The 21,704-nt window shown below is 44.7% G+C and overlaps 3 protein-coding genes across 6 annotated transcripts in view; 2 read left to right on the forward strand and 1 right to left on the reverse strand.

Moving 5' to 3' along the window:
• The window catches only part of RDH10 (retinol dehydrogenase 10), a 28,966-nt gene extending 21,892 nt beyond the window's left edge, over positions 1-7,074 (reverse strand). The window contains exons 1-3 of one of the 3 annotated variants that reach the window (XM_047725486.1): positions 6,547-7,074; positions 5,328-5,576; positions 3,467-3,658 (exon numbers count right to left, since the gene is read on the reverse strand). In XM_047725486.1, the coding sequence (XP_047581442.1) occupies positions 3,467-3,658; positions 5,328-5,576; positions 6,547-6,612 (507 nt within the window). In that variant the 5' untranslated portion in view covers positions 6,613-7,074. Of the gene's footprint in view, positions 1-3,466; positions 3,703-5,327; positions 5,642-6,494 lie in introns of those variants that run through there. The other 2 variants (XM_047725484.1, XM_047725485.1) reach the window with 2 other exon arrangements.
• Positions 3,468-21,704, forward strand: part of C4H8orf89 (chromosome 4 C8orf89 homolog) — a 35,432-nt gene continuing 17,195 nt past the window's right edge. Inside the window, exons 1-3 of the mRNA XM_047725489.1 lie at positions 3,468-3,478; positions 9,524-9,531; positions 14,761-16,236. The gene's annotated coding sequence lies outside the window, so the exon portion shown is untranslated. The remainder of the gene's footprint in view (positions 3,479-9,523; positions 9,532-14,760; positions 16,237-21,704) is intronic.
• RPL7 (ribosomal protein L7) lies at positions 7,223-11,225 on the forward strand. Of its 2 annotated transcripts, none has more exons than XM_047725487.1 (7): positions 7,223-7,362; positions 8,145-8,253; positions 8,568-8,734; positions 9,946-10,083; positions 10,225-10,334; positions 10,635-10,844; positions 11,164-11,225. In XM_047725487.1, exons 1-6 carry the CDS (start codon positions 7,316-7,318, stop codon positions 10,841-10,843), a joined length of 780 nt encoding a protein of 259 aa, XP_047581443.1. In that variant the 5' UTR covers positions 7,223-7,315; the 3' UTR covers position 10,844; positions 11,164-11,225. The 2 variants fall into 2 exon arrangements, with proteins under 2 accessions (XP_047581443.1, XP_047581444.1); XM_047725488.1 differs by lacking the exon at positions 7,223-7,362 and adding an exon at positions 7,541-7,599.

The raw sequence follows: 21,704 nt of genomic DNA on the forward strand, positions 1-21,704 counted from the left end.
TGGGTTATCAACACCGGCCTTCTCAAGTTGCTAGCCTGGCACCCATGAGCAGATTTAATATACTATAGTAAATGTGAGCACCCGGGTGGGGCAGGGAGAGTGGAAAAGTTGTGTAGCAAAACAAAAGGAGATACAAACCATTATGAATGTGAGCCATTGAGGTCTCCTCAATCTTGCACAGCGTTTGTCAGTCCACCATAAGGCTTACCTTTCGAAATTTCAGCAGACAGGCCCCCGTGAGCATCCTGAGTAGGTGATCTTCTGAATTTTTAAACAGAAGTCTAGCCTACTGAACACTCATTTACTGCATGTTCATTGAGTCTTAGGAGTAGAGTCCTATTCCGAGCAGGGGAAAACAAACAGGAAGGATAGAACAAACTGCCCTCAGACAGCTTGCCATCTATTTTGGAATTTCAGGACATGATGCATAAAAAAAAATAATAATAAACCAAAGAGCACATACTATGCCACAAAGGGTGAGAATGCACAGATGCTGCAAGACATTAATGGCAAGAAAAGAGAAAGCTTTAGACAAGCCATTTAACTGCAGCTTCATCAGAAAACAAGGGATGGACAAGATGATCTCTAAGGATCCTTGCAGCTCTAATACTAGAAAATGCCAGGAAAAGGGCTGGAATGGGGAGAGAAGACTGTGTTAGGAACTTGTGCTAGGCCTTAAAATGTACCAGAGTGGTGAAGAAGGTCTTGAAGGCAGAGGCAGTAGTAGAAGGGATTTTAAGCAGAGGGCCCACAGCTTCTCAGTGGAAGTCCACACGGTTCTCCATCTTATTGCACAGGACTTTATATTTAACGCTGGGTCAGGATCAACACACCATTCAGTATTTTATGAAAACAGACAGCAACTGCTACTTACAAGTCTGGCTCAAGACTAATCATTCAAATGACTAAACGACTCTCTGCTCAGCTGATCTACTTTTTAAATAAAATGTATGGGGCAACTTCTTCTCCCCACCCAGATACAGTAAAAAGACACACTGGTTATTTTCTTTGGAAGGAAAACAGCACATGCTAATATATCTTTAGATAGTTGTCAGACATTTTTGCCTAAGAGGACTACTGGAAGGGAAGCTGAATTCAGGTAGCTCTTACATCATCTAACACCCCCCACCTCCCACCCCCTGCCAAATCACTGTAAAAATTATAGTAAGCCTTCTTCTAAATTTTAGTTGCTAGATCTCAATTTCTTAAAGGGTTTATAAGGCTCAGCAAGAAGTCAGAAATTCCAACTCTAAAATGATTTTCTGACTCAATATTGAAAATAAATTCTTAAGTTTAGATGCTTAGGGGAAAAACAGCTGGAGAATTCAGGAGCCTCCCATATTTTAATATGAAGTGACGTCATTACCATCAAGGATTCCAAGAACTCCCTAAGTTCTGTAGTTAAGCAACATCTCAAAGCAAAGTAAGGACTCTGGGAAGGTGGTGTGTTCCTCCTTAGTATATGGGTTCAATTCCACAATCATTCTTCTATTGGAGATTTGATTCAATTTTCTCCTTAGGTTAGAAAGTAGCCTAATGTTAAGGCACAGTTTATCAATCGATGTGCATTTTCAAAGCCAAAGCTATGGATTTTCTGTGTTTAACACACTCTCAATTAGCTCTCATTTTATAGAATGTCTAGCAAAGAGAGGCTGCTTTCCTCTTGAGGTATTTAACTGCAGATTTAAAAGTGTGGTTATGTTTGAAATTTTATTATCCGGCAAAATAATCATACAGAGAACGCAAGCAAGATGACTAAACTTTAGAGCACAGTATAGGTAAAAGTTTACAGTTCAGAAACCGAGGATCATCTCAATCAAAGATTACTGGAAAAGAACAGTCCTGGTATTGACGGCTCACAACTAGCCAGCCTACCAATGGCTGTATATCTATTTAAAGATGACAAGTTGACCGAGAGCAACTGGAGTTTCTAAGGCAGCTTCATCCTTACCATTCTACTCTGAAAACTACAAGTCCATCCACAATTGACATGTCTTATTTCAAATGGTGGTTGTTTTACTCAGAATTATAAAAACGTAAGATTCTTGATAAACCATAATGCCAAGTTTATTCATTTGTACCGGTCTTTTCTCACCTGATCCACCCCCTTGCCACTTGTTCTTATGCACCCCATGGCAGCAAGGACTTTTATTCAGTTCCCCACCCGCAATGCACACAACACACACACACACACACATACACTCTTTCTCTCATACCTATGCACACGCTCATGTGCACAAGCATACTTAAATCCTGCCAAAGTGCATTTGGTAATCTCCTTACTCATTTAAAACATTCATATGAGTTAGCTCACACCACTTGTGTGTTCATTTCTAGAGGTTTGAAAATGAATTAAATAAAGCTCATGTTTTAAAATAAAACATTAAAGTAAGCTTCTTTCAGGATCCGAGAAATGGTCTGATGTTCAAGGAACAACATTTGAATAAGTACTTCTAAAGCCAGATTAAGTTTGTAGGCAGTTGCTAAAAAATTAAGGAGGTTTAATGTGACCTATTTAGAAGAAACAGTTCTTTGTGGTGTTCTATTAGAAGGCTAATCCGCCTATAGAAAATACAAAACGAAATTTCCTATCTCCTTACCCTTTCTTTATTGGCTCTTACATGTCTACAAAAGTAAACGGGAATTACTGTGGGGGAGAAAGAGAATAAAGAAGGTCCACAGTGCAGAGTTATAGGGGAGAGCTTCACACCTTCCATTATTGAAGTTTAGGTGAAAAACTGGGATCTGTTTGGTCCCCAGAGCAAGAAGGCGCTCCTTCCCCCTCATCCTTAGATGCTATAGGAGCTCCGATGGCTAGAAGCTGATATGGTTTAAGTCCCTCGTTCCCTCTCACAGTCCTCCTGTCCCTCATATAGTGACTCTGTGGTCCTAGCAGGGTGACCTCTGTTCTCCTAAGAGAGGCATCCTGTAAGCTGAGAAGGTTCTGACATGTACTCCATCAGGACAAGGCCACAGACCCTATGGATGGTCAGTGGACATTAAGTGACTGCTAGGGTGGCCTGACCACTCCCAGTGGACCACAAATGCTGATCTCAGAATCTCTGGCACTTTCTAAAATGCGGCTGAGCAGTAATTTGGAAGCCTAAACTCTGACTTCAGGAATTCATAAGAACAACCAATGTTTTACAAACTCAACAGAAAGTAAAATAAACAAACCCAGGGTTTTATGCTCCCTCTTGTTATTTTTATGGCAATCTTTCAAAACTAGTTCAAAATGTTCAGTCCTTTGCCCTCTTCAGAAAGACTGCATGGGATAGGGTAGAAAATAATTATTTGATAGTAACTGGCAATGCAGTGTAATTCACCACGGGGAAATAACAAATTAGAAAGCAGCTTTGCAGTGAAACAGAACAGGTGTCTTTCAGGCTGGTATTGAAGTCTGGCTCCTTCCCAACCTTCTCATTGAGGAGGGCCTAGTAATAAAAACAAGGATGTTTATATTTACCCAGAAGTGTGCGTGGCAATTGACCATCATGGTTCTCTCAATGAGCTCATCGGGACATTCCAGAAGGTGATGCCCAGAGACCACTCCAGCATTATTGACCAGGACTGAGACCTCGCCGACCTCCTTGCGGACCCTTTCTGCCGTCAGGTAGACATTTTCCCTCTTTCCCACATCACAGGTGTAGGTAAAAACCTGCAAGTTACAGTGGGGCAGAATTTCTTCCTCACCATTTCCAGCTGTCCTCAGAAGTCCAGATGAAGGGGGGGGGGGAATGGAACAGAGAAGGGGGTAGGGGGTGCAAAATGTGAGTCACATGGCAATCAGTAGGACAAAGATCACACAAAACAAAAATACTACAGTGAGCTTCAAATTTCTAACACCCTGAGGCTTGCCAATGACTGAACTTACAGCTGCCTTCCTCCCCCAAAAGTCTTTGGGAATTACAGCAATTTACCGGATAACTTTGCTTAGGGGAAAATCATGTAATTGTGACAAGCCCGATACAAGTCAGACCTCATGGGAACAGCTTCCTGGAGCTAAAGACACCTGGAAAAAACTAATCTCAGCCCAGAGAGTAACACCCCACCCCACCCCCACACACAAACACTACATACTCCTCTTTTTTGAGGAACGGTGGCCAGAACTGGCTTTTACTCTTTTAGTACCGGCACCCTCAAAATGGAAACTCTCCTTCAGGCTCACAAATCAAAACTGCAGTTAACAGTCTGAAGTCATCCAAAGCCAAGAAATGAACCTAAAGTTTCTCATGAAAGAATGGAGGTCACTGGTTTGTTCTAACTGGAATAGCTGAGATCTCCTAAGAAGCACCTCACATAAATGAAACTTACAGGTAAATATGCAATTTTACCACATAAGATCTCAATTTAAAAACCAAAATTCTCTTTCCTGGTTTCTGAATACCTTTTCTCTTTTAGGTTTTGGCAGGGAACACAATAATCTGTATTTGCTACCTCTCCATACCACTGTTGAAAATGTAACATTCTCGACCTTTGATTTTCTGACCTAAAAGGCAGGTGCCAATAGTTTTAGTGAAAAAAATGATCGATATGGGGGAGGGGTGGTGTCTCAAATTAAGCTTCCAGGTATAGTTCAATGTTTTATCTGGAAATGAAAAATTTTATCAAAGAGTAAGAGCCATTACCAAATTTCCTAGACCAATATTTATGGTTGGTTATGGTCTCCACTTCGGCTTAAAAAAAAAAAAACTCAGATTCAGGTTATTTAATAAATATACCATGAGGCAGATTTCCTGACGTTATCAAAAACATGAAATAAATTTACAATGAGGCTTAAATGTTCCAAGCGGTTTGAAAGGTAGAATATCTTTCAATGAGACTGAGTATGTAACTAAAGCACTTACTTGTCCCTGGTTAAACAATGTTAATTATTTTCTTGTGGCTAAACTTATAGTGAAATCATCAATGCTGCCCCAGCCTCGGCGATTCAGACCACGGTAATAATATAGATACATTCATCAGTCGAGTCTGAGAATAACTTCCCAGACACTTCATTGCCCCATCGCAAACCGGAGGGAGGCATTTCTTTAGAATTCAAACCTGGGCTAGCAAGTTCGCTCTGCCTTCGCTATCCTCAGAGAGTTTAGGAAGCCCGACATTCTTCCCCGAGTACCTCCGGGAAGACAAGGGTTCGGCACACCTTCCCCCCTTCTAATACAGAGGTGACCGTGTTCCTTTCTCACGGGGCAAATTCCACTCGCAGGAAACGAGGGGGTGCTTCTCTTCCTTGCAAGCGGGGCTCACTCAGACAGTGGGGTTTCGGGCCCTCCCGGAGACGCCTCGGGGGATGGGGAGAGGCTTGATCCCGCGCAGGTCCGAGTTACCTTGCAGCGCCGCGGCGTCGGCCGCCTCCAGGTCGCGGTAGATGTGGCGCACCATGCCCGCCGTCTCCTCGTTGCTCTGGGTGTTGATGTCCCAAAGCACCAGCAGTGCCCGGCGCCGGGCGAACTCGAGCGCGAAGAGGCGGCCCAGGCCGCTGCCGGCGCCCGTGATGAGGCACACCTGGCCCGCCACGCTCTTCTCCTTGGGCCGCACCAGCCAGCGCGCCGCGGCCAGCACGAACGCCCAGAGCACTTTGAAAGTGACCACGAAGAACTCTACCACGATGTTCATCGCGACGCCCGGAACCGCGCACGAGTCCAGCGTCCGCGTCCACCCCGCGCAGGGCAGCCGGGCTCCCGGCCCCCGGGGTGTTTGTCAAAGCCGCCGAGAGCAGAAGGCTGCGCCCCGCGCCCTCCCTCGAGGTGCCCTCCGGGCTGGAGTGCGCGGCGCCGTTCCCTGCTTGCGCGGGGACACTCCCGCCCGGGCTCGGCGCAGTGGCCCCCGGGCTGTGCCCGCCGCAGCAGCCGCCCGGCTCGGCGCCTCCTGCCGGCGGTCGCCCGCCCGTCCCGCAGCGCCCGCGCGGCCGGCCGGTCGGTCCCGCTGCAGCGGCGGTGACAGCCGCGACTTAGGCGGCGCGCGCTGCCCTCATGGCCAAGTCGCCGCCGCCCGAGTGTCCCCGGAGCCGGCGCGGCGGCTCCCTCTCACCCCGGGGGAGGGGCGCGCAGCGGAGACCGCACGGGCCCGCCGGCCGCCGCGGGAGTTGTCAACTTGACCCAAGTTGCGAAAGGGTGGGAGAGTGGGGTGCGGGGCAGCGGGAGCGCCGCGAAGGGGAGACTCGCTCGGCGCAGTCGAGCGCTGCCCAGCGGCTTGCAGCTGTCCCCGCGGTCTCGAGTGCCCTGCCCTGCACTCCCCACGGCTGTCAATTGGGCACTGGGCTCCACAGCGAAGCGCCGCTTGCTAGTCGGAGCGCTCCCGGCCGCCTCTGAGCGGGCTCCACGATCCGCGCTATATAACCCTCGACCGGGAAGAGCCGGCGGCGGCATCGGCCCTCCCTCCGCTCGGCCCTCCCCGCCCCCGGGCGCACCCCGCCCCCGGCCCAGCCCCCCGCCCGCCCGCCCGCCGCCAGCCGTCCGCCGTCCGCCGAACCGCGGCGGGGCAGCCCCTCTCACATGGCCGTGGCCGCAGCCTCCAGCCCTCGTAGCGCCTCCCTTCGGGGCTCACGCCCCCTGCCGTGGGGTGTCCCAGCCTCCGCCTGCCAAGCCTGGCAGTCGGCAGTGTCCGGGCCATCCTCCTCCTGCCGTCGAGTCCGCGCTAGTCCCTATCTCGACACTTTTCGTTAAACGTGGGATGCTGGACGGCCCCTCCTGCGATCAGGCGCTGAGGAAGACAGCCCTGCAGGCTGGAGGAGCCGAGAGAAGGACCTCGGCAGCGCGGCAGTAGGGTGCCGTTTATGGCTAGGGCTGGCAGAGAGCCGAGAAGGCCGTCGAAAGCCGGGTCTTGACAGCGACTTAGAATCGCAGCTAGCCCTCTGGAACGTGGGCCGAAAGGCTCTTATTTCCCCTGGCTGAAATCAACCAGTGGTTGCAGTGGTCGCCTACAGTCCCAGTCAAACGTTGCGCTACCTCCGGGCAGGCAATGAAAGTGCTGCATGCCGGGATTTGTAGTTCGCCCCCGTGCGGCTTGTCATTTGCTTACAGTACTGGGTGGAATTCGAGAAGTACCCTGTCAGCTAAGCCTAGGGACTAGGACCCCAAGTAGTCAAGGTGTCAGCACTCTTTGCTCTTATGTTATCGCTTAAAGAGTGTAATCGATGCATGCATTTTCTCATACGAATTTTACCCGAAACTTGATCGTAAGGTGCAGAATCAGGGGAGTGCTTAATTTTGCGTCTGCAAGACGAGTTCTCAGTTCCAAGTTGTTTTCTGGCTTATCCTGGGACACCTATGAGTTGTGGGGCTTCGCTCTTGTCGTCTTTAAGTGGACAGCGCGCATGCGCCGACTTCCTCTTTTTCCGGCTGGAACCATGGAGGGTGCAGAGTAAGTTGCTCTTCGTGCGCTTGAGAATCCTTCTCCATCCGCGAAACCAGAGATCTTTTGTCTCACTTTCCCTCGATCCGGCGGTAGCTTGTACCTTTGCCCATTTGTTTGTGTGTTTGTGACGCTCTGTGACACTAGTGGGGCCGCCAGGCTAAGATGGGATGCAGGCGGCCTTGGGGCGGAGGTTTTGGAGATGAACAGGGAACGAGGTGTGAGAGCCGAGTATGTGCGGGACCGGTGGGTATTCCTGTCTTTAAAGGGAGACGCAGAACGTTTTAGTTGGGTTCATGCTTAGCTGGTATTTGGCCCAGTCGTCCCCGTTGTCAGGCTTTTGGTGTTAGCATGTGGGACTTTAGACTTTCTGAATCGGTGGTAGTTGGGAGGCTTTTTACGTTTCTTTTCCTGAGAATCCTAGGCCCTTAGACTCAGCTTCGTTAGTCTAGGAATAATGTCTCGCAGCCGTTCCTCAGTGGCTCTAGGTGTTCCAGTTCCCGGAGGCCGGGGCTGACGGTGCATTAGATGTGAATTTATGGTCGTCCCTGACTCCTAATTTAAGTGAAGGGGTTCGTGTTAAAAGGCGAGGATACCTGGCGTAGAAACTCCCTAAAGTCTGCGTCTTCCACCATAGCGTGCTGGAGCTAGAGTAGCTGAAGATAGAGATTTTGAGAAGCAGTGACGGTAGTGGTACTAAATGACGAGGCCTGCGCAGTACAGATGAGGAGTAATGCGATGTCGTGGGCGCTTGGAACTCCTAATAAAGTGGTGGTGTTCACTGATGCCAGAGAGAAGAAAAAGAAGGTTCCTGCTGTGCCAGAAACCCTGAAAAAGAAGCGAAGGAATTTCGCAGAGCTGAAGATCAAGCGTCTGAGGAAGAAGTTTGCTCAAAAGATGGTAAGTAAACTTTTGAGGCACTCTCCCCGCAAAGGCCTTGTGGTTGGATTGGGAGCTAGATGTTCTTTCTCAGCAAGACTTGTTAGCCTCACCGCCTGTACCGGCGAGCTTGGTCGTTCGCTCTTTAAGGTGCTTTTTCAGCGAAGGCAGTGTCTGCACTTTGAGATACTGACGCGTGCTGTGGCGAGGAAGACGTTCTCAAGGGAACGTTTTTCTAGCGGAACTAGCGTCGCAGTAGGTAGGACAGTTAAACTGATATTGCTGATGGTGTTTGGGAACTCAAAATCCGATGAATAACTAGTATTGGTCTTCAGCTTCGAAAGGCACGGAGGAAGCTCATCTACGAAAAAGCTAAGCATTACCACAAGGAGTACAGACAGATGTACAGGACTGAGATTCGGATGGCGAGGATGGCGAGAAAAGCCGGCAACTTCTACGTACCTGCAGAACCCAAGTTGGCGTTTGTCATCAGGATCAGAGGGTGAGTTCAGTTTTAACTGCCTTCTGGTGTTGAAGGGAAAGCGCCATGGTCTCAGCAAGACGTGACATTGCTTCTGGGGGCTTTGGTTCTGAAACACTGGAATAAAGATATTTGGGCATAACAAAGGTATTTTGGGCATAGAACATGGAGGGTTGTGCCCAAAGCCCTGTCTGTTCTCTGAGCATTTGAATTTTTCATTCCGTGTCCTGGAGATGATCTTCAAAAGAAGCTAGACCGTAAGTTCATAAGTGCTCTTACAAAGATGCGTACAGCATGAAGTGGTAAAGGGGTCAGGGGATAAGATAGCAAGTTGCTGGTGGACAGAACATGGCTGTAGCTATGGTCAAAGCAAGAGCTGCTGAACCAACCCAGAAACCAACAGAAATTCTGCCTCTAGGTAAGCTAGTAGGAATAGCTTCCAATGTTGGGTCACCTGGGTGGCTCAGTCGTTAAGCATCTGCCTTTGACTCAGGTCATGATCCCAGGGTTCTGGGATGGAGTCTCCCGCATCAGGCTCCATGCTCAGCAGGGAGCTGCTTCTCTATTTCCCACTCCCCCTGCTTGTATTACCTCTCACCGTCTCCCTCTCAGTCAAAAATAGAATTTTAAAAGAAAGAAAGAAAGAAGTTCCGATGTTGAATTGTTAGGCAGAACATCTGTGAGACAGGGTATTCACACAGACCACAATACATTGAAATTGGCCTCTAGGAAAAAAACTTCTTATAGAAAATGTGCCATATTGTGATGCACCATTTTCAAAAGTAATGAGTTTTCTAGGATAAAATCAAGTCTTCCTAGTTTTTAAGCTTAAATATATAATTGGCAAAAAGATTTGGTAATACAAGTACTTCAGAACCAGCCTGTTGAAAATGAATGAAAGTATCAATTCATAATTAAATTTCACATTGAAAGAACATTGCTGAAAACTGCAGAACATAGTTAAATATTTCTAGACAGCATGAGATAAGACATGTTACTTGCTTTGAAAATCAAACTTTATAAATACTCAGGAGCTAAAAAAGAAAACAGGTCAGGAAGTTTAAAATGTCAAGAGTAGCTAACTAAAGGAAAAATGCCAGTGGTCATTGTAACATGAAAAGATTTCTGTTTATTTAGGTGGGACTTGTCCGGAATTTATAATGGTTTGTTTCCTATTCTTAATAAAAATTCTGATAAAGCTAAGTGAATTTTGTCTTTTTTTTTCTCTGCAGTATCAATGGTGTGAGCCCAAAGGTTCGAAAGGTGTTGCAGCTTCTTCGCCTTCGTCAAATCTTCAATGGCACCTTTGTTAAGCTCAACAAGGCTTCAGTTAACATGTTAAGGATTGTGGAACCATATATAGCATGGGGGTAAGTCTGTCCTTTACTAAGAGTCCCTTTTGAACTGGATGTTAGCAAGATGGATTTCAGATGTTTAGATGGTGATAATCCTATTTGGTCATTTAGATCTGTTTTTTTTGTTTTTTTTTTTTTTTTTTCCTTCTACTTTAGATACCCTAACCTGAAGTCAGTGAATGAATTGATCTACAAGCGTGGTTATGGCAAAATCAACAAGAAGCGAATTGCCCTGACAGATAACACATTGATTGCCCGATCTCTTGGTAGGTTCTGCCTATAGGAGAAACTTGATTATTAGAAAAGTTTGACAATTTTCTGTCATCTTGTTGCCGTATATTCATTCTATTATTAATCTATCCATATTCCCTACAATGCACAAGTCTGTGGAAAACGTAGGTTATGATTTCATTGGCTCAAGCTTCATCTTTGTAAATACAGCCATGAATTTTCCTCTTTGCTGCTTTACTCTTGATTTGAAGTTTGATGGCCTGTAATTTTCCTTGCTGAATATCCTAAAGTCTATAAAAACAGCTAACGATTTTAATGATCTTTAAAATGTTCAGGTAAATATGGCATCATCTGCATGGAGGATCTGATTCACGAGATCTATACTGTTGGAAAACGTTTCAAAGAGGCAAACAACTTTTTATGGCCCTTCAAATTATCTTCTCCACGAGGGGGGATGAAGAAAAAGACCACCCATTTTGTGGAAGGTGGAGATGCTGGCAACAGGGAAGACCAGATCAATAGGCTTATTCGAAGAATGAACTAAGGTGAGCAGCTAAATCTCAATAAAAGTTTACTTAATAATAAGAGTAAATGTGGTGATCTTGGGCTTCTTGGGTAAATATTGTTAAGTGTTGGGTTGGGTTCTAATAGTTTTAAGGGGCGGAAAGCCAGTCATCTTACCTGGATACTGTTGGTGTAATTACTCTTTTTGTGGATATTTATGGAGGAAAGAAAAAAAAAAAGCCTGGGTTTTTTTTCTTAAGCACTTTTTTCTGAAGCACTTTCTTAAAATTTCTTGATTTATGTTAATTGTAATCTACTAAGGTGGTTTCTTTAATGAGCTTTTTTTCCCCCCCTTTTCAGGTATCTACTATGATTATTTTTGTAATCGGGCCAGTTAATAAAGGACTACTCTCAAATGGAAATGTGTTGTCATCTTGGTGACTTTTTTGCTAGCCTGACCCTGCTGTCCCTTAACTATTTTTTTTTAAATGATTTTATTTATTTGACACAGAGATCACAAGTAGAGCAGCAGGCAGAGAGGGGGGTAAATTAGGCCCCCCACTGAGCAGAGAGCCCCACTTGGGACTCAGTCCCAGGTGCCCCTGTCCCTCAACTATTAAAGCAAGTCTTAAGTGTGTGATGAAATTAAAAGTCAAGGGACGCCTGGGTGGCTCAGTTGGTTAAGCGGCTGCCTTTGGCTCAGGTCATGATCCCAGCATCCTGGGATGGAGTCCCATATAGGGCTCCTTGCTCAGCAGGGAGCCTACTTCTCCCTCTGCCTCTGCTGCCACTCTGTCTGCCTGTGCTTGCGTGTGCACGCTCGCTCTCCCTCTCTCTCTAACAAATTTTTTTAAAAAATTAAAAGTCAACAGTCTTTGTGTGTAAAACTAGGGTAGCGTTTGTATCTTGGTGGAAAACATTACTTAGGTTTATTAAAGACTCTTCTGTACGAAGAATATATCTTAATTTTTCACTTTTGCATTGTGCCACATAGTTAGCCAAGATGGGTCTGTTCTAAGGAAGCCTATTTCATAGGCTTTTGTGCATGATTTATAGGTAAGGTAATAAAAACTCAGTTCATAAAGAAAAATAATGTTGCTGAAGTTCTGTCCTCTGAGGCTTTGGCTTTTCTATAAAGTACTGTTGTGAATGTGTTTTCCTTTTGTGTTCCATTTTTTGTTTTGCATCTTCTGGATATTTAGGTGAGATTTTAATAATTCCGTTATGCATTTTGATGTTATAAAGGAAAAAAATGAAATTAGTGCTCATAGATGCAAGTTGTTTTGGAGCACCTATAGCACTAACAAGCAAAAACGTGAAAAGGTTTGTTATTTTATAAGTAATATTCGTATGTATTGGATGTATCTCACTTAGATTAGTGAACTGATAGTTTTCAGTGTAGAACATAATACAAAGTACATATAAAAAGTTTTTGTAGTCCTCATTGATTGTGCCAGTGGTGTGGTGGTTCTTTAGAACCATCTTCAGAAGGTTCTTGAGTTTGTCAAGTCAGTATTACATGTTACTGAGTGTACTAGTGTTTTGCAAGAAATTTTGGTGTTTCAGTAAATGTCCACCATCAGTTGTTAGTGGTAGATTTGTTTATAGCCCACAAATGGACGCATTACCCAAAGAAGCAAAAGTTTTTGAATCTGGTGGAGGGATAGGAACATCTGTGGGAATATGTAGGATAAACGGTATATTGGCAGTACATGTCCTTTCTGGACATGTTTCAGTTGGGGAGATTCAGTTCATACAAATTACTTTCTGACTGGGGCCAGAGGCCCAGAGGATGGGGAAACGACCATGTGAGAGTTTGGGAGTAAGGGAGGAGTTGCAGACATCTAGTACTGCCATAGAGCAGTCTAAAGTGCTTGCTTCAGAATAAAGGAACCTAGGCAGTTGCAAAGCAGGAAAGGAGGAAGGCATGTCAGGGTGGTAATTTCTGCTGTTAGGTCCTAGGGTGTAGAGTAGGTAATTGGTCTGCCTTCACAGGATTGTGAGGACGAAAAGGTATAAAAATGCTTTGTGAACTGTTAGAAACTATTGAAATGCAGGTTAACACCTTGTTTAGAAAACCCACCTCCTAAAAGATGGTATCACCTATAAGGGACTGTTCCCTAGAAGGCTAAACCAATCTTTGAAAGCCTGGTCCCCACCCAGCTGGTTCTACAAAAATTCACCTCACTTATGTAAACTTACTTTTGTGCCCTTCAACATTCCAGCATTCTAAGATCTTAAACTAGCTACCTGTCTTCAAGTCATGAAGCTTAGTTGTTGCATTCACTGATCTTTAGCAGCTGTTACCTCATACTGCTTTGGAAGTTCTTTTGCCATAGGCTGGATTGAGTGTTCTGGAGACAAAATGAGTTCATATCCAGCCTTCACTTAATAGCTTGGGCCAATGAATCTTTATTAGCAAAATGGGGAAGATAGTTTAGATGTGCCTAATCTAGGATTTTGATAAAGATCTCAGGTGTTCAGAGCAGACCTAGCTCAAAGTGCTAAGTAAGTACTATTTACTGTATATTATATCTTGAGCGTTTAGCAGGGTCATACAAAGGAAAAGAGCCTATGCTTTCATGTGTCAGTCTGTTTAGTAAGCTATACATAACACAAGTGCTACTGAGATGTCTAGGATGTGTCAGCTTTCTGGGGTGTTGGAACCACCTGTAGGGGAAGACTGACAGCATTCTGCCCCCACTGCTTTTCTTTACAGACTGATACTGAACCAGCCAACCATCTGCTTTCATACAGATGTCTCCCCTTGCTTGGTTAAAACTTTTTAAGGCCAGATTTTTAATCCTTTCAACTTAGTACTTGATACAGAGTAGGCACTAAATTCTTGTTTCCTGTTGCTGTTGTAACAAATTACAAACTTGAGGGACTTAAAACAGATTTATTGTCTTTAACAATTTCAGAGGTAAGAAGTCCAAAATTGGTTTCCCAGAGCTAAGTCAGGTTGTCATCAGGCCTGCCTGCTCTCTGAAGGCTCTAGAGGAAAACCCAGTTTCTTGGTGTTTTGTTTTTTTTTCCCCAGTTTCTAGAAACCACTTGGATTTCTTGGCTTGTAGCCCTTCTTCCATCTTCAAAGTCTAAGGACGCTTGTGATCAAATTGAGATACACAGATAATCCAGGATAGTCTCCACATCTCAAATTCCTTAATTTAAATACATCAGCAGAAGTCGTCTGTAGGCAGCATATTCCAGGAATTATTGCAGGGAAATGTTTGGGAGGGCCATTCTTTGATCTTTAGTTCCCAGCTATATATATTCTTGTTTCTTAAAAATGACAAGCTTCTGATTACTCTTGGCCCTTGTAATCTTGTGTCTGGAACACTTGGCCCTCAGGTCTGTGTATTTTACTTGGTAATTCTAGAAAAAGTTCTTACGACCCATTTCTTAATATAACCCTGTATTTTTCACAGCATTTCTTACTACTTGAAATACTTTTCCATTTATTCCTGTTGCTTTTCACAGCCACTCAAGGTTTTGAGAGTACATACAGTACTATGTACCACTATAAGGTTTGAGTATTGCCTTCTCTGTTCTAGCACCTAGAATGGGGAGTGCCTGGTGCTTTGCAGTCCTTTTGCTTTATTGATTGAATCAACCTCTTGAAAGCAATAGGATTTAAAGTTTTAATTTTCCAGTTGCCGGCACATTGTCCTTGGTGAATGGTCAGAGGAGTTGGGGGCTGCACTGTGGGTTCATGGAGATTAAATACATGTATGTATGTATGTATACATGCACATATATTACTGTAAAGGACTCAAAGATGAGTTTTAGTATGTAGGGATCAATTATGTGAAAATAGAACAGCATGTTAGGGGAGTATAGGAAATTGTTCATGCTGTGCAGATTGGGAAATTTCACAAAGGAGGTAGAATTTGGACAACTGGTGATAGAACAGCAGGAGTCAAGAGTTGGGAGGCAGTGTCGTGGCAGATGTGACAGCCAAGAGGATATGACAGCAGACTCAAAAGCAGACCATTTAATAATAAACATTCAAATCATGTATTGACTGCTGGTGTACACTTTATATAATCCTTGGTCCCTTTTCCACTTTGAGAGCAATCCTAGAACCGATTAGTTGGGGGGATGGGTCCCGTGCCTTTCTCTTTAAATTCTCTGCGTCATTTTAATGTGCAGCCTATTTCATTAGGTAAGTATACCACTATCCCCATTTTTTAGGTGAGGGGTTAACTTTCCTTCCCCCAGGATCACACAAGTAAGTGGTGCGTTAAGTATTAGGTTCCAGATCTGATTAGAGTTTTCTTAACCAGAGGAACTAGGAAATGTGAGTGTGAAACTTAATGAACACAGAAAAGTGTGTTTGAAAGCAGCTTCAGTTTTGAAAAATCTGAAACCATCTATTACTAGGGCTAAACTTGCAGCCTTATTTGGGGTCATGAAATGGAGCTAGATGGTTTAATTCAGCAAAAGTATAGATGCTAAGGTCCTATCACGCAAGTCAGGGTGCTAGGCTTCCTTACTGGGGAGGGGACACGCACCTAAGCTTTCACCAAAGAACCTAGACAAAGGAGACCTAGAACATGGAATTCGGGTGGGCATGGTGAGGGAACTCTGGGATGACAGGTCACTTAACCTGACATTGAGATAGCAGGTATTGCTGGGCTGTTTGAAAGTTCCACACTCATCAGTACTCTGGAGAGCCTGGTTAGTTTGAATCTTAAAAATGCAACCCAGAGAACTGAACGTCACTTTGTCTAACTGCCCACTACCCACTCTACAGGCGCCTGGCGCAAATCTCGTGCCTCCCTGAACTTGGGCCATGTCTGACTCCCATACACCCAGCCTCATTTCAGCTCCTTCCCAACCTGCACTCCGCCCTCCACCACCCGCCGTAGCAGTGCCCCTGCAGGTGCCCCTATATAGTGGTGGCACCTATAGTAGTTGCCGAGTGAATCCTAAGCAGCCTTCTAGCCGCCCAGGGGCCTTCCTGGCGGGGCAACCTAATCATCAGTCCCTGCTTGGAGCGGCTGGTGACCCAGAGCGTTAGGCCGCCCGGAAGCTCCCGGCGCCTGGCAACCGGCACGCGTTGGGCGGGCGGGGCTGCAGCAACCGGTGCGGCTCGCCGGTCCGGGCGTGGCTGAGTGGCGGGCGAGACGCGCTCCGCTCCGGAGCGTCGCCGGGCTGCCGGGCTGCCGGGCTGCCGGGAGCCGAGCATGTTCGCTCCGAGAGCGGAGCCCGCACGAGCGCTGGGCCGCCTTCTCTGTCCCACCGCCGCTGCCAGCCCCGTGCCCGGGCCAAGCTGGGCCGAGGGCTCGGCTCTGCTGAGGGCGGCCACTGGCTCCCACGTTGTCCCCTGCCCCCGTTGACCCCGCTGCCGGAGCCTCAGACCTGGGCACCACCGACACGGCCCAGGCATTCAAAGAAGCCCCTTTCCTCAAAGGTGGAGCTGCGGGGACAGTGAGTGCGGGTAGTCGGAGGACCCCCGGCGTAGCGAGAACGGAGGGGTGGGGGGTGGGGGAGCGTGGGGACCTTGCAGGGCAGGGCTGAAGGGGAGGTGGGGACCAGAAGTCAGCTGGTCAGGCCCCCTTCCGGGCAGGGGAAGCTAGCCCAGGGAGGCACATGAATCACTCCAAGGTTTCTCTCGATACACTTTAAGGGGAGCTGGCGGGCAAGGAGTGGCTGGCGGGCAAGGAGTGGCTGAGGACCGGGCCAAAGCTGCTCGGCGGGGTCGGGTGAAGCAGAGAGATGGGACTGAAAACGGGACACGAGGACCTGCCTGCCAGAGTGTGTTTCAGCACTCCTCAAGCTCTGTACAGGCTAGTGCGAGCATCCCTGCTTCAGGTGGACGCGCTCTTACAGGCTATCCCTCCAGCCAGCTCAGGGTTCAAACTAAAGGGCCGTGTGGGGAAGGGGTTGTTTCTCTTCTGCCTTTGGCTGCTGCTGTACCTCTTGAACCCAGCCATGTGGGGCAGGACTTGGGACACTGACCTTGTTAATTAGCTCTGGCTCCGTTTTCATGCCAATTTTGCTTTGTGCCATTTCTGATTTACCTATAGTTTGTGTGTTTATTACTTTTTTCATGAGGGATTACACATGCTAGAACAGATTTGTGTCTGTTCTATTGTATGGGTCATTCTACCTCTACAACCTTTTGGGGGCCATAGGCATGAAAACTGGAGCCTCTGTCTAGAGAAATGCAACTTTGCAACCATTTTCAAGGTATTGTACTCTCTGAAGCACAAAAATCCCCGCTTGTCCATCTTCATTGACTTTTTATCTACATTGCTAATGGTGGGTTTAAATCCTCTGTTACAGTGGTATCTCTTCAAAAATACTTCTGACATTTCTTAAACATTTTTAAAATTACATTATAACACATTTAGTAGTTCTCATTCATACAGAAGAATATAGAGTTAGAAGTAAAGGCCCTCTCTTTACCTTTTTCTCCTTTCTTTCTAACACTTCTTAGAGTTAATTTAGTGTTTATCCTTCTACTCTTTTTTCTTTTTTTTTTTTTTTTTCGTTTTTTTTGGATCATCATAGGAATCATATCTGGATTCTTTTTAGAAATTGTCTTTTTCACTTAAAAAGATGTGACAAATAACTTCATAGCGGTTTACTTAGGTCTGCATTGATAGGGTAGTTGCATCATATGAATGTGTGATCATATGGTACGGACGTATTGTAATTTATGTAACCATTCCTCGTTAAGATTGGTTCTAGTTTTTCCTTATTGCAAACAATGCAACGATGAACATTCTTACACTTGGAAAGCAGTTCTGTAAAATGAATTCCCTGAAGCAGAATTGCTGGGTCACATGTGTGTATGTATGTTAAAAAGTTTTGGTGGAATCTTGCATTCTGAAACATCTTTACTGATTGACATTTCCATCAACAGACTGTGTTATAAAATATCTGTGTTTATTATTATTTAAAAACAGTTAAAACAATAGCTTCCACTCATTGAGTGTTTATTACATGTCCAGCACCATGCTGAACACTTTACGTGCATTGAAATTTAATCCTCACTAACCCTCTGAGAATCGGAGGCGCTATTATTTTCTTCGTGACCCTGTGGTTATGCAGCTATTGCAGGGCAGAATCAAGGTTAGAATCCGGGCTCCTTTTACTCAGATGAATAAAATGTGTTCTTTGTTGGGTGGGAATTCCTGGTCAGGAACTGACTGGGAATTGTGTTTTATCGGGTTCTTTGAGGATTAAATGAGATTGCACTTTTGGTGTTGCTGTGTTGCTAATTATTCCTTCCATTTTGAGCTTCTGTAGAATTGGATATGGTCCAGTACTTCCTATGATTCTGGTTCCTCTGTATTCTCTGCCTCTCCAGTCACCTCCCAGCCTCTTCTTTCTCTTCCTGCTTTGTGGACCTTTTAAGGAAATCTGGCTTTCTTCTGCCTCTTAAGTCTTCTTTGGCAACTTTAATCCAGTCTCTGGCCTCAATTCTCACTAGTGAATAGGTGACTCTTAAAATTTCTTCTCCCAACCGAAGCTACGGTCCCCAATTCCTACAGCCTAGACCCAGGTTCTGTAGCTCCACCTGGATGTCTGCCACTCATTTTACTTAAAACCGAGCTCTTTGTTGCTCTCCATCCCCAGATTAGCAATTTCTCTTTGAATGTAATTCATCATTCTCTTAGTCACCCTAGTTCACAGTCTCAGTCATCTTTGACTCATTTTTTCTTTGCCGAACCTCCTAAATTCAATCAGCTGTTGTATTCCCACTGTTGCTAGTCTAATTTAAGCACTCTGGACTATTATTATTATAGTGGACTCAACTGGTTCCAGTCTCTGCCAGATTAATCCTAAAGCGTACCTGAATGTGCCACACCTCTCTTCAGAGTCCGTCAGTGCCTTCCCATTGCTCACAGAAGTGCAAAGCACTTGGGCTAGCATTCAGATTTGTCTGTGATCTCACCTCAAACTGTCATTTCCTTCTCTCTCACAGAGCCCTTATCTGAATCCTGCTCCATTCTCTGAGGCATCTTTCACATCTGTATCTTTTCCTGGAATGCCTATACCTGCATTTTCTAGCCTCTTCCAAGTCTTTTTTGAACTTCCATTTGAAAATGACATCTGCCTTTTTAAAACTGTCCTGATGTGAGACATCGCTCCCTCCTCAGGCTGTAATGTCACACGTTGCCTTATATTACAGTTGTGTGAGTGGCTGCTGTTTTTCCTTTTGCACTGGAAATTCTGTAAAGCCAGAATCTCTATTCTTCTTCATAGCTGTCATGCACGTGGCATATTGATTTGCGCACAGTACATGCTTTAGTGAATGTATTTGAATAAGTGAGCTAATACCACACTTGGGAATAAAAAATTGCATGGATTAGTCTGTTGCTAGCTGTAATGACAAATGGACCTCAACATCTTAGTGACTTAACGGGTAAGTTTCTTTCTTGCTCACATAACAATTCCAAAGCAGATAGTCCTGGTCAACAGGAAGCTTTCTTCCAATTGCTTGTAAGACCAGGCTCTTCCATTCATTAGCACTTCCCTATTATCTCACCTGTGGCAAGGAGAAGAAGGTGCAGAGAAAGCAGACCTGCTTTTAAAGGCTTCTTGTAGAAAGTGTTACACATTACGCTCACTCATGTTCCAATCACAGGGAGGTAGGCACTTCTTAGGAACATTCTATTCTCTGGAGGAGCAAGAGTGTAAGTAAACATTCAGGCTATTGACCGTCGCAGTCAATTTCTACTTCTGAAAACCTGTGGGACTTAGCTTGAACATCCCTTGCTAAAAAACAAAAGCAAAACTCCTACTTCCCCCATCTGGCTAGGTTTGCAAACGCTCTGTTGTACCACAGAATTGAAACGTACCTTTATCACTAATATTTATTGTAATGAACTATAATTGTTTGTTTACTTTGTTCCCCCAACATACTATATGCTTTTGCATCTTCATCATTTCTGTATTTCAGCTCCTAGCACAATGACTGGCATTATGGGTAAATAAACATCTAGCTTTCTCAATGAATCTGCAACTTGTCTTTATGTTCACTTGAAAACTATTTTGCTTTAAATAAAGCTAAAAATAAAGATAATCTTACCAGTGCTCTTTGATGTTTGGGTTATTTTCAGCCTTTTTTTTCTTTTCTATTATAAAAAATACAGGATTTGACATCCTTGTATTTGTATGTATCAATGGCCATTCCTTTAGGATAAATCCCTGGATCAAAAGTAAATAAAATTACTGTATTTTATATATATATAAAATATTACATAAATTATTATATTATTTGCTGGATCAAAAGCATATAAATTATTAGGACATATATACTGCTAGATTGCTTTCTGGACATAATATACTGATACATAAGCTGAAAACTTATGAGAGTGCCTCTTTTCCTTGAACCTCGTCTTGTGTTGTCTAGTATTAAAGAAAGATCCTTGCCATTTTGATTGGCAAAAGTCATAGCTCATTATATTATTTTGCTTTTATTTGAGAACTAGTGAGGATGAACTTCTATTGATCATTTGTATTTTTTTTTTCTGGAAGGAACTATCTGTCCTGTAATAAATTCATTTTCTATAGGTTTTTTCTATCTTTCTTATTTTTAAGTATCTTTATATATAAAAGGCATTAAAAGCATCAATCTTCTATGTCCTTATTTGAAAAGTTATGGGAACTCCTGGGTCATGTGGCAGAAGGACCTGACATGGATGGGACTCCATTCTAATTTGGAATATTTCAAATGCTGGGTAAAATATAATAAGATAATTTATGGAAATGTAGCTGAGCTAGGGACCAAGAGAAGGAAATCCCCAGGTGCCAGCAATGAAGGAACACTCACATAGGAAGCCACTGTTGAGCATCTGCCGAAAGCTGGAAATCACAATGGAGTACTGTTCCAGTTACTATGACTGCATTACAAATTTCTCCAAAACTTAGTCGCGGAAAACAACCATTTATTGTACTCTGTGGGTCAGGAATTCGGACAGTGCACAGCGGGACAGCTTGGCTCTGCTTCACGATGTCTGGGTTTTCAGATGGAAGAATCGAAAGCTTGGGGCTAGAATCACCTGCAGGCTCATTCATCCCCATATCTGGTGGTTGATGCTCATTGTGGGCTGAGACCTTAGCTGTGGATGTCAACTGGAACCTTTATATGGTGGCTTCCTTACAAAATGGTGGCTGGATTTCAAAGGTGAGATCCCAAGAGGGAGCCAGTGGAAGTTGTATTGCCTTTTACGCCCTAGCCTTGGAAATCACACAGTGTCACTTCTACGGCACTATATTTATGCAGGAAGTTAGTTTCAGGAAGAGGGAACACAGACTTCATCGCTTGAAGGAGGAGTATCAACATCACATTGAAGGAAGAACGTGTAGGAATGAGTATGTATTAGTGTATCCTTCTTTGAAAAATACAACCTGCTACAGACACTAAGGTGATAATAGAAAAATATGCTCCCATTGGCCCAAGGAGGCTGCAAGGAAGCCTACCATCCACTTGGACTATGGCAGGAAAAGAGTTAGCTGTTAACACACAGACTGTGCACAGCTTCATACCCATACAGCTCAAGTCTGGGGTCTGAATTCACATGACTACATTCTTCGCTACATACCACCACCCAAGAAACTGACATCACTACTCTGGCACCTCCGAAACCCAGGACCCAAATGTCTATACTACCTAACCCATATAATGGAAAAGTCTGTACAGCAATGTTTCCAGAGCTCAGGGAGTGCTGGACTCCCATAGGTAGCAATATCTCTAAAGATGAACTCACAGTCAAAGTTTACAAACTACATAAGGAAATGAAACAAGGAAGGAGACTTGGCAGATGCAGCCAGTGGGAGATGTATACCGCAAAACTGAACAGAACATCATGGTTAAATATTTACATTTGTACTGTGCAAGGAGATGGAAGGACATGGAAAGCATAAGGCAAGAAGAGGTCAGT

Source organism: Lutra lutra, chromosome 4 (genome assembly GCF_902655055.1).
Source record: "Lutra lutra chromosome 4, mLutLut1.2, whole genome shotgun sequence".
NCBI classification, from domain to species: domain Eukaryota; kingdom Metazoa; phylum Chordata; class Mammalia; order Carnivora; family Mustelidae; genus Lutra; species Lutra lutra.

Excerpts from the sequence above, each read along its gene's own strand:
- RPL7 (XM_047725487.1), top strand. The coding sequence starts at position 7,316 with ATGCGCCGACTTCCTCTTTTTCCGGCTGGAACCATGGAGGGTGCAGA. Across the intron at positions 8,735-9,945 it reads TTTGTCATCAGGATCAGAGG|TATCAATGGTGTGAGCCCAA; the intron begins GTGAGTTCAGTT and ends TTTTCTCTGCAG. Across the intron at positions 10,084-10,224 it reads GAACCATATATAGCATGGGG|ATACCCTAACCTGAAGTCAG; the intron begins GTAAGTCTGTCC and ends CTTCTACTTTAG.